The following is a 15,164-nucleotide window of genomic DNA, read 5'->3' on the forward strand; positions in this document are numbered from 1 at the left end:
CAAGATCTAAACACACAATGTTATATGAATCAGAGTGTCCTGAGACCCAACACAAACTTCCTATAACTGTATGAACTTGAGCAAGCAAGTTAAGCATTCCAAAAGCATTCCAAGTTTTCTTATCTGATAGACTTGATGGTAAAATCTGATAACAGCATTTTTAAAACGCAGGGTACTTAACACAAGACACGGAATATACAATGTAAAGGGTCTTAAATGTCTAGGTTAAGGGTGGGGAGCTGACTTGGTGGATAAAATGTCTGCCACACAAGCACGAGACCCTGAATTCAAATCCCTAGAAGACATGTAAAACAAACACAGTCACACATTTCTATATTCCCAGTGATCCCATGGCAAGTTGGAAGACTGAGACAGGAGAGTCCCCAGAAGCTCCCGGTCCCAAGTGAGTTCCTGAGGTTGTCCTTTGATCTCTGCACTATGAAACATATGCCTGTACTTACATACTTACATATAAACACACACACTGTACACAAATCACACACACATACAAAATAAAAAATTTAAAATGAAATATTAGATTAAGGCATCAGATGTGGTTATACATGCTAGAATCTCAGCACTCTGGAGGCAGATGAATTACAAATTCAAGACCAACAGGAACCACATAGCAAGAATCACTCTCAAACAAAGAAACCTGCCTAAAAGACAATATAGCTAAAATCGGCAGATATTTCCTGACCAACCTCCTTCTAACTCGTGCCCAGCAGCAAGGCAATACTCTGAGTCTTCCCAGTGGGCAGGCCTCAGTTGGGCTGTATTAAAGGCAAAGACTTTCACATTCCCAATTAGTGGTTCATGACTACAAGCAAACCTTGGTTACATCTGTGGGCGGGCTCTTTGACTTCACAAGGGATGAAGACAAATTCATCTCATAGAAGTAAAAGGTCATAACTAACATCACTAATTCATTGCTGGTTTCTTCAATGATCACGATAACTATACCATAGAAGAAAGACTAGGAACCATAAATATACCAAAGCAGAACACTATGCATGTCCTAAAGTAACTTAACAGTATCAACTACTTTATGAAAAACCCTGTTTGGTAAACACATAAAAGGCAATAACTCTATAATGAGAAATATTACTCAGGAATTGGTGAAGAACAAACAAGCAAACAGTTTGATAAGGAAACAAATAAAGGACAAGAATTGTCTAAATAATTCCAGGAAACAAACACTAGTCAAACCTAAAGAATAACTCATCAACTTCCAGCCGACCAAATGCATATCCGAGGCTATTGCACAACTAGCCACAAGCTGTAACTTCATAAAAGGGAAGTAACACTGTGACTCAATCAATCACTGGACACAGATTATACTCATGGTGAATAAAGCTAATAATAACTATTTAAGTAAATGTAGCATCATATGGGCAACACTGCATTTAATCTAGGTAGCTCTCCAAGGATGCACTGATACAGACGGCATACATGTCAAGATCCCCCAGTCATAAATAAGCATGGAATCTTGGGATAAAATTTCTATGAATAAGGGATTGTTAGGATTGTTAAAAAGTAGATGTAGCATCCAATAATGAACCACATGAAGGTAGCAGAAGCAGGAGAAAAAGTAAATAGTGAAAAAAATAACACCTTTTGTATATTATAACCTTATTTTTTAAAAAGAATTTCATATAAATATTTTGATGGTTGTAACATTAAAACCTTTGTCTCAAAGACTAACATTTTAATGGGGGACACAGGGAAAAAATTGTAATTATACTCCAAATTTTTCTGATAGAAGACACTATAAAAACAAAGGAAGTTGATGAAGAAATTATTAGAGAATAGGTCGAATAAGGCAACACTAAGTAAATGTACTATCCCCAAAGGAGCCAATTGAAAAGAAAGCAAACACCACAGCCCTGAGGTTAAAAAGGGTCACTCCAAGAAGGTGCAGAAGGAACCTGAGATAGATGATGAGTGGGGGCAGGGAACAGATTAGGGTGTGAGCGGTATAGGGGTTCAAGCTTGATTACAGAGCCAAGAAAGTCACAGGTGAATTTTAATGGGTGGTGTGTGTGTGGTGGTGGGGGGGGAGTTGATCCATAGTTTTAAAAGTCTGCCTTGTTTATGCTGCAAGAAGACTGTGTAGGCAGGAAAGGAAGCAGAGAACAATTTGGAGGCTGCTGTCATTTGAAGTAGTGAGAACAAAGTGAACCCAGCGGGGGGGGGGGGTACAAACCAGTGGGCTGTGCACTTAGATTGGATCCAACCAGGGAAATCTCTCAGATCAGAGTATACCAGAGGGAAGAGAGTTCATGCTCAGGGCATCAGACCCTACACGAGTCACACCCAGGGAAGTGAGAAAGTTCCAGGAAGTACCTTAAAACCACTCAGTAAGAAAAAAAAAAAGAATTTAGTGGATAAAACAACAAACAAGAGTGTATTCATGCCTCACAAACAGCAGTCATGCTCTACCTGCAGGACAAGCCACCAGAGAGAAAAAAAAGGTGTCTTTCTCTTTAAGATTCCCATGGATAAGAGCTATTCTCCTACCTCCCTCAGTGCTGTGTCAACAATTCAGGCAAAATCATGAGGACTCTGAAGCTACTGGTATGCAAGGGGGGAAATAATCTCAGCCCCGTATTTTCCGATGCTGTGGCAGGAGAAATGGAGGCATATTCGACTGCACAGGACGAGGGAAGGCTGAGTTGCCAACTCCTTTTCCTCTACCTTCTCGTTCCACCAAAAGACCTCTGCATAAAATCACTTCCCGTTTCTGAGTAAACATGGTTCCAGCAAATCTGCTCACTTCTTGGGACTGGAGTGCTTTTTACGGGAGAGCTTGCTCTGGCTCCAAAAAGAAAAGTCAAAATACTAACTTCTTTATATGTCGCTTTACTAGGCAGGAGAAAAAGGACCTGTATTTTGAAAAATATTTTTATTAATTCTTAGAGCATTTCAGACAATGTATTTGGGCTAGACTCACTCCTAACTCCTCCCCAGTTTGCCCAGCCCACTCCCTCTTAAGAACCTATCGTTTTATAGAGATGTCTGACTTCATTTCAAAGTCCTAAGAACCTTATGTTATCAAGTACTAAGCAGGGATTATTCTTAATAAACCAGAACAGCATGTGTGAAGTTAGAACACTTTACTGAACAGCGCGGATTCTTCTAAAATTCTAATCAATATTATGCTTAATGAAATAGTTGAGTCTGTAGCTGGCATAAGACTTAAAAATGAAACAAATGATTTTACCACAAAACCTGTTTCTATTATCTTCTTTTAACATTAATAGCAAAGCCTCAAATTTTTACATGTACCTTCCCAGAGAGCTTCAGAAAAAAAAAAAAAAACTATGTGGAAAAGCAACTGTGGTATTATTAGGAAGCTTCAGCAGAAACTGCTATACTCAATTTCTGATGGGAAAGCTTTTTAAATTTTTTTTCTTTTTAGAGTTGCTTGCTTTTAATTTTATGTGTTTGAGTGTTTTGCCTCCATGTGAATCATGTGCCTCGGGGGAGGGGTGTCAGAAGAGGGTGTTATAGCCCCTGAAACTTGAGTTTGTGTGTCACCCCATGTGTGCTGAGGCCTGTACCCCAGTCCTCTACAAGAACAGCATGTATTCTTAACTGCTCTTAGTCCCTGATGGAAAGCTTTGGTACCAATGGATTTGATTAGTTTATTTTCTTAAAGTTTTTCGCCACCTATGAGTCTCCTTTAAAAAAAATACTTATTCAAATACCTTTATTGACAAATTTTATTCTTTGACAATTTCAGACATGTATATATTACATCTGGTTACTCCATCTTCAACCTCTTATTTCCCTTCTGCTTTGGCCAGCCACTCTTCTTTACAGATCTCTTTTTTATACCCTACTTACTGTTTTGTCCCATAGAATGTAAGCAGGGCCATCTGTGTGATTCTGGGTGATGGGGAACCTCCCTCAGCCAATGACCTTTCAGAGGTTGGACTAGGTTAGGACAAAACCTTTTGGTACCTGGAGAAAACCGTTGGCCCGCCCAGCTCTCTCCCTTATTCCCGCCTTACACACCTTGAGGTTGGACTTTTTGTTTTCTGTCTGTGAGTTTTCTCCTTACAGTAAAAAATAACTAAAATCTTTTGGCGTTATCTTGGGCTTATTTGACTTATGTCCTCACCCCCATTATATGTGTTCAGTAACAAACTATCCATCAATGGCATAGACTTAACATAACAACTATGAATAGACACTTTTTCCCCAAAATACTGTTTCATAGTTATTGTTCTCAATTCTATTTATCAATTTCCTTCAATTATTAAATTAATTAATTCTGGCATAACTCACTCTAGAAACATTTATGCCTATAACTCCCACCTTCAACTCTCATAAAATGCTCCATAATCCTTGTGGTACTCTAGACCAGCAGTTCTCAACTGTGGGTCAGTCACAACCCCTTTGGGCTCTGACATCAGATATTCTGCATATCAGATGTTTATATATTATGATTCATAACAGTAGCAAAGTTACAATTATGAAGTATCAATGAATAATTTTATTGGGGACACCATGACATGAGGAGCTGCAGTAAAGGGTCACAGCGTTAGGAAGGCTGAGAACTGCTGCTCTACTTGCTCTTAGGAATGGCTGCATCCATGATGGGATCCTGTAAATACGCACTGCAGAGTTCAGGAAAATGCAGAAAAGCACCACCCTGCCCGTGTAAGAAGGTTCTCAGGAGTCCCCGAGACTCTGGCTGTGATGCTGCAGAAAGCTGGAAGAGACCCACCCAGAAAACCCAAGAAAACCACACTCTAGGAAAAGAAAGAGCTTGTTCAAGCTCACGCTCTTTGTCTCTGATTTTAGATAAGGTACACACGGCTTGCTGGATTACAGAATGTTCTGTCCTCTGACTTTCCTAACAGCTACATTCGCAAAAAAAAAAAAAAAAAAATCCTGATTCAAATTAGAGAAATGCAAATTAAGCCACAACGAGTTAAAAATGTTGCTGAAGTGGACAAGATGTTAGGCTGTTCACCATGGAGAGGAATTGGAACTACGCGAACTCTGATACACCTGCCGGAGGAAGCAAGCACTTCTGGAAGCTTTTGTTGTTTCAACTAACACCAATCAAGCACACAGCCTAGGACTCACCAGCTTAGTAACAGAAGCAGCATTGTTTATAACAACAAATGGCCTAAACAAAACAACAACAACAACAAAACGTAAAAGTTTCAAATGTTGGCCAGGCAGTGGTGGTGCATGCCTTTAATCCCAGCACTCGGGAGGCAGAGGCAGGCGGATCTCTGTGAGTTCGAGGCCAGCCTGGTCTACAAGAGCTAGTTCCAGGACAGGCTCCAAAGCTACAGAGAAACCCTGTCTCAAAAAACCAAACAACAAACAAACAAAAAAATTCAAATGCTTGCACCTAAGTAGAAAAGGTAAACTGCACTGGGCGATGGTGGCACAGGCCTTTAATCCCAGCACTCAGGAGGCAGAGGCAGGCGGATCTCTGTGAGTTCGAGGCCAGCCTGGTCTACAAGAGCTAGTTCCAGGACAGGCTCCAAAGCTACAGAGAAACCCTGTCTCGAAAAACCAAAAAACAAACAAACAAAAAAAAAAAAAAAAAAAAAGGTAAACTGGTATAAATGCTCAAATAAGGAATACTACAAATGGAAACCATTTTTTGTTTGTAAAAAAAAAAAAAATGGCCTACAGCCACAAAGATGAATGCCCCAGACTCAGAAGAGAGTGAAGCCCAACACAAACTAGAACACACACTTAACTCTCTCAGATGAGCCTTAAGAATCAGGTAAATTTATCAGCGATGCTGAAAACTCAGATCCTGCTTATCTTTGATGGGCATGGAGGACGTGTGAGCAATTGCAGGACTCTGGGGCTCAGAATGGACTCCTCGATCTACACGATCTGGCGGTGGAGAGTGACTGGACTGCACACTTGTCAGGCATATGCACTACATAATAATACATGCATGCCAGCTGTTTAAAGAAGGAGTGCTATGCTGAAGGTTTCAGTATATTTCTCCTGTTCTTCAAAATTACAAGTTCTCTTTGTGTGTTCTAAAGACATTCTTTTCCTATGAGGTCTTTGAGGAAGCATGAATAGTCCATGTAAAAATATCATCTCTGGTCAGCCCACACAGGCTTGTTGACCTCCTGCATCACAGATAGGAGTTGTCTTGAGGAAACTACCGAGGACGAGAGAATGCAATGAGTGGCTATCCCAATTCCAGATATTCTAATAAAAATGCTACTTTTGACCGCAATCTCAAGCTTTGAGAAACTAACTGTGTCATTTCTGAGATGCGTGCTAAGACCTAGGAGACTCATTTACATAGCGACTCTAGCCTGCTGGGAAACCTTGAGCTGAGAAGACTAACCGCCACATCAAACCTCAGACAGAAAGCACTGCCTATGGCACACAGGCACAGGAGGGAGGGCTGGCAGCACCAATGTCTGAACAACTCTGTTAGAGATCAACAGCCTACAGCAAGGGATAAAAATATCCGCTGCATCATTTTAATGCTCCATATTGGAGTTCACATAGACATCCATAAAGTTCTAGTTTGTTCCATCTATTCAGCCTGTCATTGAAAGGACAGATTGTTTCAGAGTAAGTAAGCATCTATAATATGTAGCATATACGTGTTACATCTATGTGTATACACTTATGATGTGTAAATATTTTGTTTACTATAATTTCTATCAGTGCCATAGCTAAGTGTTTACCATTGAAGCAGATTTTTAACAGTATAGATCCCCTTCAACAAAAAGTGAAGTGATCGAACAGCAAAAACCACTTAAGTTTAAACTACTATGCTCTGGGGCTAAGGATGCTGGAGACACAGCTCAGTGGCAGAGTACTTGCTTCACCTGGATGAGGCCCTCAGTTCAATACCCAGTACCTCATAAAAATACCCTCACCTATCCTATCCTTTGCAAAACAGAACTTCCTTCCAGAACATTGTTAAAAGAAAACAACATTATATTCTTGCTGTTATTCTTAGATTCCAATAATAATAATAATAATAATAATAATAATAATAATAATAATAATAATAATAATAATAATAATAGATGTTTCTTTTCTTTTTGTAAAATAAAGTACAAAACTCAATAGTAGTCACTGCAGCCCCAGGAAGCCTTGGGTCCTGCTTGAGCAGATGCCTTCCTTGCAGCTGCCTGCCTCGCAGATGCCTGCCTTCCAGCTGCCTTACTCACAATACCTTCCTAGACTCTTTTATAAAATCAGGTACTCTGGAAAGACACGAGTTAGAAGATGCAAATGTTAGTGTCAAGGAGGAGCACCTACGGTGCAGACAACCCTTACTCCATCGCGACCGTCTGTATTAATAGCTCTGTCAGACTGCGGGAACGGGAACTGAAATCTCACAAATGTTAGTGTCAAGGAGGACCACCTACGGCGCAGAGAACCCTTACTCCATCGCGACCGTCTGTATTAATAGCACTGTGAGACTGCAGGAACGGGAACTGAAATCTCACACTTCTGCCCTCACTTCCACATGGGTCTGCACAGCTCGTACAGGACGGCAGGCTAGGTGGGAGGCAGTCACGGACTTTCACTCTGAACTTCCTTTAGTTCAGACACAGAATTTCAGAATTAGAAGAGAGGCACAGCCACGTTGGTCTCTACAGACATGACCAAGTTTCAGATTTGCATTCTGCCAACCAGTCTCCACTTCTCCACCTCCCTCTAGACTGCACCTTCACTATCTCAGGTGCTCATGCCACATAAACCCGTCTCTGTCCTCCCTTTTCTTATCGGATTCTTTCTATTTCACAGAAAGGGAAATGTACTCAGGAGCAGACGATGCTTCCATCAGTGTGATACCTGGATTCAGCTTGCAGAGGAGGTGAAAGGCGAACCACTCTCTAGCTCAGTGGTCCTCAACCATCCTGAAGCTGTGGCCCTTTAATACAGTTCATGCTGTGGCGACCTCCCACCATAAAACCCTTTTCATTGCTACTTCATAACTGTAATGTTGCTACTGTTAGGAGCTGTAATGTAAACGCCTGTGTTTAAAGGTCTTAGGTGGCCCCTGTGAAAGGTCATGACCCACAGGTTGAGAATTCCTGCTCTAGTGGCACATTCCCACGCCCCCCAAGGCCTTGGAAGACTTTTCTTTGAAAATCACACACCAAAGTTCTGGAGTTTTTCCCTTCTAGTGAGGAAATGCACCTCTGCTCTGACCATCATCGACTTCCCGGACAGAGGCTGTTAGTTGTCTACAAAACAGTGGGTCACCCTTTCTCTCTCAAGTAGGACAATCCCCAGATCAAACACACCCCTGGCAGACAGCATCTAACACATAAGCGTGGGCGAGCAGAATTCTGGGATTTTTTTTTAAATGGACAAAGCAGTTCTTTTTACCCCGCCCTTGGAATACATAATGAGATTACTCTCTCTGCTCCTCCTCCATCAGTATCTCAGAGGAGGCCTCAACATTCTCCAAAGAAAACGTTACCTCACCTCTATTTTCTTAGATCTCTGATCACTCAGATTCTTCATGCTACTGTCTTCCCGACTTCCACGGTTCTTAACGCCCCAGTCATTTTCCCTAAACCCTTTCAGATCTAATGTTTTAGATACCACTTGTGCTGTGATCCCATATTCTAAATTCCAAATTGTGATAACATTCCCAGTTTCCAAATTCATACATCTCAACTCTCTGGTATCTCCATTTAGAGGTCCAAAAGACACTATAAAATTTACTTGACCAAGGGTGAAGTGATCCAGTGGTAACATACTTCCCCAGGGCTGTAGCAAAAATTAAAGAATGTACTAGAGGGAAACATAATCCTCGTTAACTTGTCCCGGATGGTAGTGCTTCTCATCTCGTTCATGCTTGTCATTAACTCCTGTGCTCTGTGCAAAAAGTATGACTCCTCTCCTTGCCTCCCAAGCCCTGCCCACATATACCTGCAAAGTCCTCCTGGCTCTGTGCCTAAACACACTCTTCCTGTCTCTCCATCCTCATCGATACAACCCTGACACATGACAACATCTCTCAAAATAGACCTCTACAAAGACCAAAAGATGCCCCCTTGTTTCCCTCCCATCTGTCCCTAAGTAGCTGCCCGAGTGATGTGTCTCGTCTCCTCTTAGGCTTTCTGTGATTCCGACTGCCTCATACAGTGAATCTAAGCCCCTCTAGAGCAGAAAAAGCCTGAGGTAACTCACCCAGTCTCCTCTCATTTCCCCTCAGGCAACTCTAGCCTCAAGTCCAGTGTTTTGGACACAGAAGTTTGTTCTTCCCCGCTGTGTTCTGAGCAACTCAAGCTCTTGGGATCTTTCCTGCTCATGAGCTCCTTCATGGGGCCTGCTCCTGTAACTGTCTCTGCCAGGCCTTCCTCCTATATCAGGGTGCATCTAAACAACAAAGCCCCCCCCCCAAACTGACTGCTTCCTCATCTCCTTCACTATGAATTCCTCACGGGAGACCATGTTGCTTATTAACTTTTATACTATATGTTGCTGACAACTCCACTGTACTCTATGAAGACAGGACCGTAAAGGCTTGCTGACAGCTACGTTCACATTCTCTGAAACAATGTCCAATGTGTAATAGATACTCAAGGAGCTGCTCTTCAATGTGCCAAACAGAATATCACGAATAAAAGCCACTTAGTCTGAAACATCATTTAAATATTTAAATTTCTTGATAAATGACTTGGGAATTACCTGACCACTATTTCTAGTCTCTTGGTAACCTCGCTTTTAAGAGGCAAAGCCATTCTTTACCAATTTGGATTATACAAAAGCCCTTCCTCCTTCTCAGCTTGGGGTGTAATTCCCAGGAGCTGTGAACTTGTGTAGTAGCCCCCAATGTATAGTACATGTAGCTTCGGTTTCATCCTTGACAAGACAGTGCTTTGCATATCTGAAGAGAGTGACTAGATCTTCCCTTGACTTGATGATCTCAGTCTTCATTAAAAAAAAAATCATAATTACTGAATTGAATCTAGGGCCATGCACACTCTAGCTGAGGACCCTATCATTGAACCATATCCATAGCCCTCTTCTTACTTTTTATGTTGACACAGAGGTTTCACTAAGTTGCACAGGTTGGTCTTGAACTTCCTCTGTAGCCCAGGCAAGACTTGAACTTGTAATCTTCCTGTCTCAGACTCCTGAGTATCTGGAACGATAGGCCTGGACTATGCGGCTCAGCTTGGCCCCATCTTAAGAGTGGTGAACAGTTGGGGGAGCCTTGTGCACAACCCAAGAATGCTATAGACTGTAGTTAGGATGACTACTCAGTTGTCATCCACACTGTGGCTTTCAACCCTGGCTCAGAGTATCACATCTCCTGGGGCTGGAACAACTGATCTCTTTCGTAGCAAGCACGGCCTGATTCAAACTAGCCCTCTCCTCCTTCTAGCCCACGCTTCCACAAGCTCCAGCTTCCACAAGCTCCAGTTCAGGTACCTCCTGTCCTGTCTAGTGTTTACCACTTAGGTAATCTCAGAGTGCTACAGTCAATCCTCAGTCTTCTGAATGCCTGGCTCCATTTTATCACAGGAGCCAAGAGGATCTATTCTACTTGGCATCCTTTCTTCAAAAGGTTTAGGTGTTCCATGTGCGTAAACTGAACTATCAGCCCCCTTAAACCTTACGCAAATGATTACATTCACCTGAGGCCAATCAGTGTCTTGTACAACAAGCAACAAGGAAGCCATGGGGAGACCAGAGCAATCTGAACCCAGAAGAGCAAGAAGTTGGAACAGTCTTGATGAAGCTCTTAACTGCCTGTCATGGACAGCATGATGATAGCCACCGACAGTAGCCAAAGAAAACACAAATCACTCTAAGTGAGAACGGACATCAGTGCCTTCTAGAGACATCTATACAGGAACTTTATTCCCTTGACCTCCAAAAGTACACTGGCATCTCATTTAAATCACTTGTGTAGGACAGTTATGATAAATTAAAAAAAGTAAGATCATTTGAAAACATACTGTACTTTAGTAGTGTGTTAGCACATGTTATCATGTTGTCAAGGAGTCCTGGTGTCTTATGTGGTGGCACCCAACTTTAATCCCTGCACTCCAGAGACAAAGACAGGCAAATCTCGGTGAATTTGAGGCCAGCCTGGTCTGCAAAGCAAGTTCTCAGCCAGATATATATATATATTGAGACACTGTCTCAAAAAAAAAAAAAAAAGAGTTCTGGCAATCTCCCAAAGAACTGAGAGAAAGATGCCTAAAATAGTCTAGAGTCTAGAGTGTGTGATTAGCTGTGATTCAGGGAATTAAACTGAAAACCAAAACCCATATGCCTATGAATATGCACATGCATGCACACATACATGGGTTTATGGGTAAACTGGGTCTGTTGGCTTGCTTTCTCTATAGCGAAGGAAGTTCAATGGGGAATCTACACCATCTTCCATAATATCTCCACAGATTAATATCCCCTTCCGCTATAGTGTGAATGTCATGTTGAGGCTTGATCCCCAAAGCGGTAGTGTTGGGAGGTGGTCCTGAGAGGTGATTAATATATTTCTTGGTCTCTCTGAGCTGGATTAGTCCCCATGACAGCAAGTGTGGCTACCTCACCTCACTCTCTTGCTTTCCTGCTAACCAGGTGACATCTTGTGTCAACAAGTCCTCACCAGAAGTCAAGAAGACGCTGGTGCTGTGTTCTTTGTCTTCCAGAACTGCGTCTAAATAATGCATTTCTTCATAGCCTGTCCATCTCGTGTATCTTGTCTTCCAGAACTGTGTCTAAATAACACATTACTTTACAGCCTGTCCATATCATGTATTTTGTCACAGCAACATAGAATGGAACAGAGACGCCTGCTGACTCCTTTCCTGCCTCTTTTCATTTTATGCCACATATTCGCAAGCGCAAACTTAGCCTAAGCACTATCTGCTCAGATTTTATTCTTAATAAGCATAAAACTTTTGACCCCTTAGTAGTGCTCATTAGATCTTAACCTTTGAGACTAAGTCAGCGGATCTCAACTTCAAGACGCAGGTGGTCGCAGAGTAAATACAAACATCGACCTGTAAATCTTTACTTTATTAATGAAACAACGCAACTTGGGCCTGTGCTGGCATTCTGCTCTTCTTGTGAATTATCTCCACACTTGTTCTAAGCAGCTCTAGCCTCTTTAGATGTGTTCCTAGAAGAATGCTCCTTCCTCCCTCCTTTCTGAACTGCTACAGTTGTATCAAGTTTGCCACCAAGTTCAATAAAGAATTGAAAGCAACATTGAAGTCATTTTGGAACGGAACTCACAGCACTGTGTGATCTTTTGGATGTTAGAAGAGATGCGCTGTGCCAACTGGGCAGGGTCGCCACCGATCCCCGGAGTGTAAGACATGGCTGGTTGGCTGACCGGCTGATTTCATCAGCTGTAAGTAAGCTATCTGGTTTTCAAGGAGTCACCTGAAAAACATAAAAGTTGTACAATTATATTTTTTGAAAATATTGGTGTCCATTTCCCGAATTACCCACTTGGGTGTTCAGAGTGCTAAGAAAGGAAAATTACTACTGCTGCTATTTTCTAGAGAACATTTCTAAAACCTAAACATCTAAGTTGTATACTTAGGTATGATTAGTATGGAGAACAAAAGCTTAGACGTGAAGACCAATTGGACAGATCTAGAACATGTGGGAGAGACAAATGATATTTATCAAAGGATAGGCAAGCTTGTGGCCAGCCCTGAACCAAATGATTCATGGCTGGTATCAGCGGGAGGCAACCCACCAAGGGAAGGAGAAGAATGACCCAATGGTTACAACATATCTGTGAAGTGAGAATAGTTCACACGAGCTGTCTAACTTAACTTCACAACCTCCCCTTTAAAGTCCTCCTTCACGGTTCTTTTGAGCAAACTGCGGCTTATAACGATTAAGTAACTGGTCCAAAGTAACAAAACCACCCATTGATGAAGGTGAGATTTAAGCCCAGGGTTCAGGTTCCAAAGTCACCTATGTTTGCTAACATAGCGAATAATTATCTCAGAAGAGTAAGTCTTGGTTTCCAGGTTTAGTTTGACCATAATCCGGTACAAAACCACTGGGATTTCCAACAGATGAGTACAAGGATACTAACATCTGGCTATGCTCAAGTGTCCTAGGCTTTGTACATAGCTGTACAAATGTTACAATGTATCATTTAGGGGACAAGTTGTAGAAAAGAAACCTGCATATGTGTCCTATACTGATATAACTATGGTATTTTTGATGTATGATGAGCTGAATCTACAAACAAGAAACATGATGATAGGGGAGGCATAGAGGGACAATTCTGGGAGGAAATAAAGCAGCTAAGCTGATATGACTGGTTAAACCAGCTGCTTCTACACCTTGTAGAATGTGCCTGGAAAGTCTGGGGAGCTTTGGTATATTCTCCACTCTTCTCCCGTATTCCAAGCAAACCAGGTCCTAGAAACAGACTCAAACCAGCTTTATTGAAAGTAAATTGGAACCTTAACAAACAGCTGACCTACAGCCACAGAGTAGCAAGAGAAAACTCCCTTTCAGGAAGCATGGAATTAGGACTGCAGCCATGTAAAGAGCTGGGGAGCAGGCTGAATGAGAGCAGATCTGAAAAGGCAGGTATAACGTATCTTTGTAGGCCCAGCACTGGACTCACCACATCATAAGGACCTTGAGTTCCAGATCAGCTTAGGCCTGGAAGTCAATTCCTCCAACACCATTTTAAGCATTCTATAAACCAATTAGATCTCTCTACTTTATATCACTAAATTTTTGAGCATTTATTTGTATGTGTGTGTACGCACGTGTGCATATGTGTATGTGTGCATGCTACCGTGAGTGTAACGAGATCAAAGCTCAACTTTCAAGAGCTGATTCTCCCCTGTTACCATGTGAATCCTGGGGATCAAACTCGGGTCACCAGGCTTGGCAGCAAACACGCTTACCTGCTGGTCCAACTCGTTAGCCTCATCCTTTAAAAAATAAGATCTTTATTAAGATAAAATTCATATACTATACCATCCAGCCATTTAAATTAAAACCCAATAAAACCCCAATGATTTGGAATACGTTAACAGAGCTGTGAGGTGGTCACCATGCAACTTCTGAAATGCACATTCCTCTGAGAAGCAGATCCCCATCTTCTGTTTGGTCCCCAAACTTCTCAGCCATAAAAGCCATTAATCCACTTTGTATGCTTTTCTACTCCGGGTGTTTCACATGAGTGGAATCATGCAATATATGTTCTTTGTGACTTGTTTATCGTCCTGGTGTTTTCAAGGACCACCTCCCTGTAGCATCTATAAGTACCTCAATCCTTTTAATTGACAAATAACACCATAATAAATGGATAAAGACCATTTTCTCTTGGCTCAGTGGCATCTTTCTCTCTATCAGTCAGGCTTACCAAGCACCTGTGTCTTACAGCTACCATAACACACTAGGAATGACTCTTCCTTTAACCATGGGCACAAGTAAGTCTCACACTCATGTCTACAAGTCACACCCTTAACACTCTTCTCTCTCTAGTGTCTGTATGCCTTTAAAATTGCTAGAATTCACCAACTGCCTTTTCAGCAGCTGCCAGTATAATCAACAACCAGAAATCTCTACCTTGGGCAAGACACTTAGCATCTCCTCCTCCCTGGGTCTGACTAAGATAAGGCACACTGGGGACAAAGTGCCTTTCCACCGTACACAGAGGACAGATCTGATGTGTTCCCGCGCCTGCCCTCATTAGAGGCACACAGTCACACACTGCCCTGAAGCCTAATCTCCCTCCCACAAGAGACTAATATCAGAGTCCTGCTAGTTCGTGCAAATTTTGGCTTTCTCTTAACTCTCAAAGTCCATGTACATACATTAAGTTCAAACCTTAGCGTTTTCTTTTATCTTTCCAAAAAGTAAGTTAGTAGGTTACGATCACAGCCTGCTGCTCTCATCCCTGGATTCAAGAAAGGTAATTGGATACTGTCCCTGTTGGTGACACAAGGGGCTGCATTCATTCTGAGTGCTACCCACCCTTCACCTCTTCAGACTTTGCCAGAGGAAAGTATGGAGGTGACCACCTCAGTGTACTCTTGAGTGGTGTGAACAGCCATCTGAGAAAGGGTTGAATATTTCATGCACATGGTGCCTTTTATGATTATTCTTCTTATGTTCCATATAAGGATCATTGTAGTTTTTCACAAAGAAACTGAAGCATCGAGGTGGGCAGTGGTGGC

General features: G+C 41.9%; 1 protein-coding gene across 1 annotated transcript in view; it reads right to left on the reverse strand.

Moving 5' to 3' along the window:
* Positions 1–15,164, reverse strand: part of Stx7 (syntaxin 7) — a 40,506-nt gene that overhangs the window by 22,175 nt on the left and 3,167 nt on the right. The window contains exon 2 of the mRNA XM_005360917.1: positions 12,235–12,384. Within this exon, the coding sequence (XP_005360974.1) occupies positions 12,235–12,319 (85 nt within the window). The 5' untranslated portion in view covers positions 12,320–12,384. The remainder of the gene's footprint in view (positions 1–12,234; positions 12,385–15,164) is intronic.

Source organism: Microtus ochrogaster, linkage group LG4 (assembly GCF_000317375.1).
Source record: "Microtus ochrogaster isolate Prairie Vole_2 linkage group LG4, MicOch1.0, whole genome shotgun sequence".
Taxonomy (NCBI): domain Eukaryota; kingdom Metazoa; phylum Chordata; class Mammalia; order Rodentia; family Cricetidae; genus Microtus; species Microtus ochrogaster.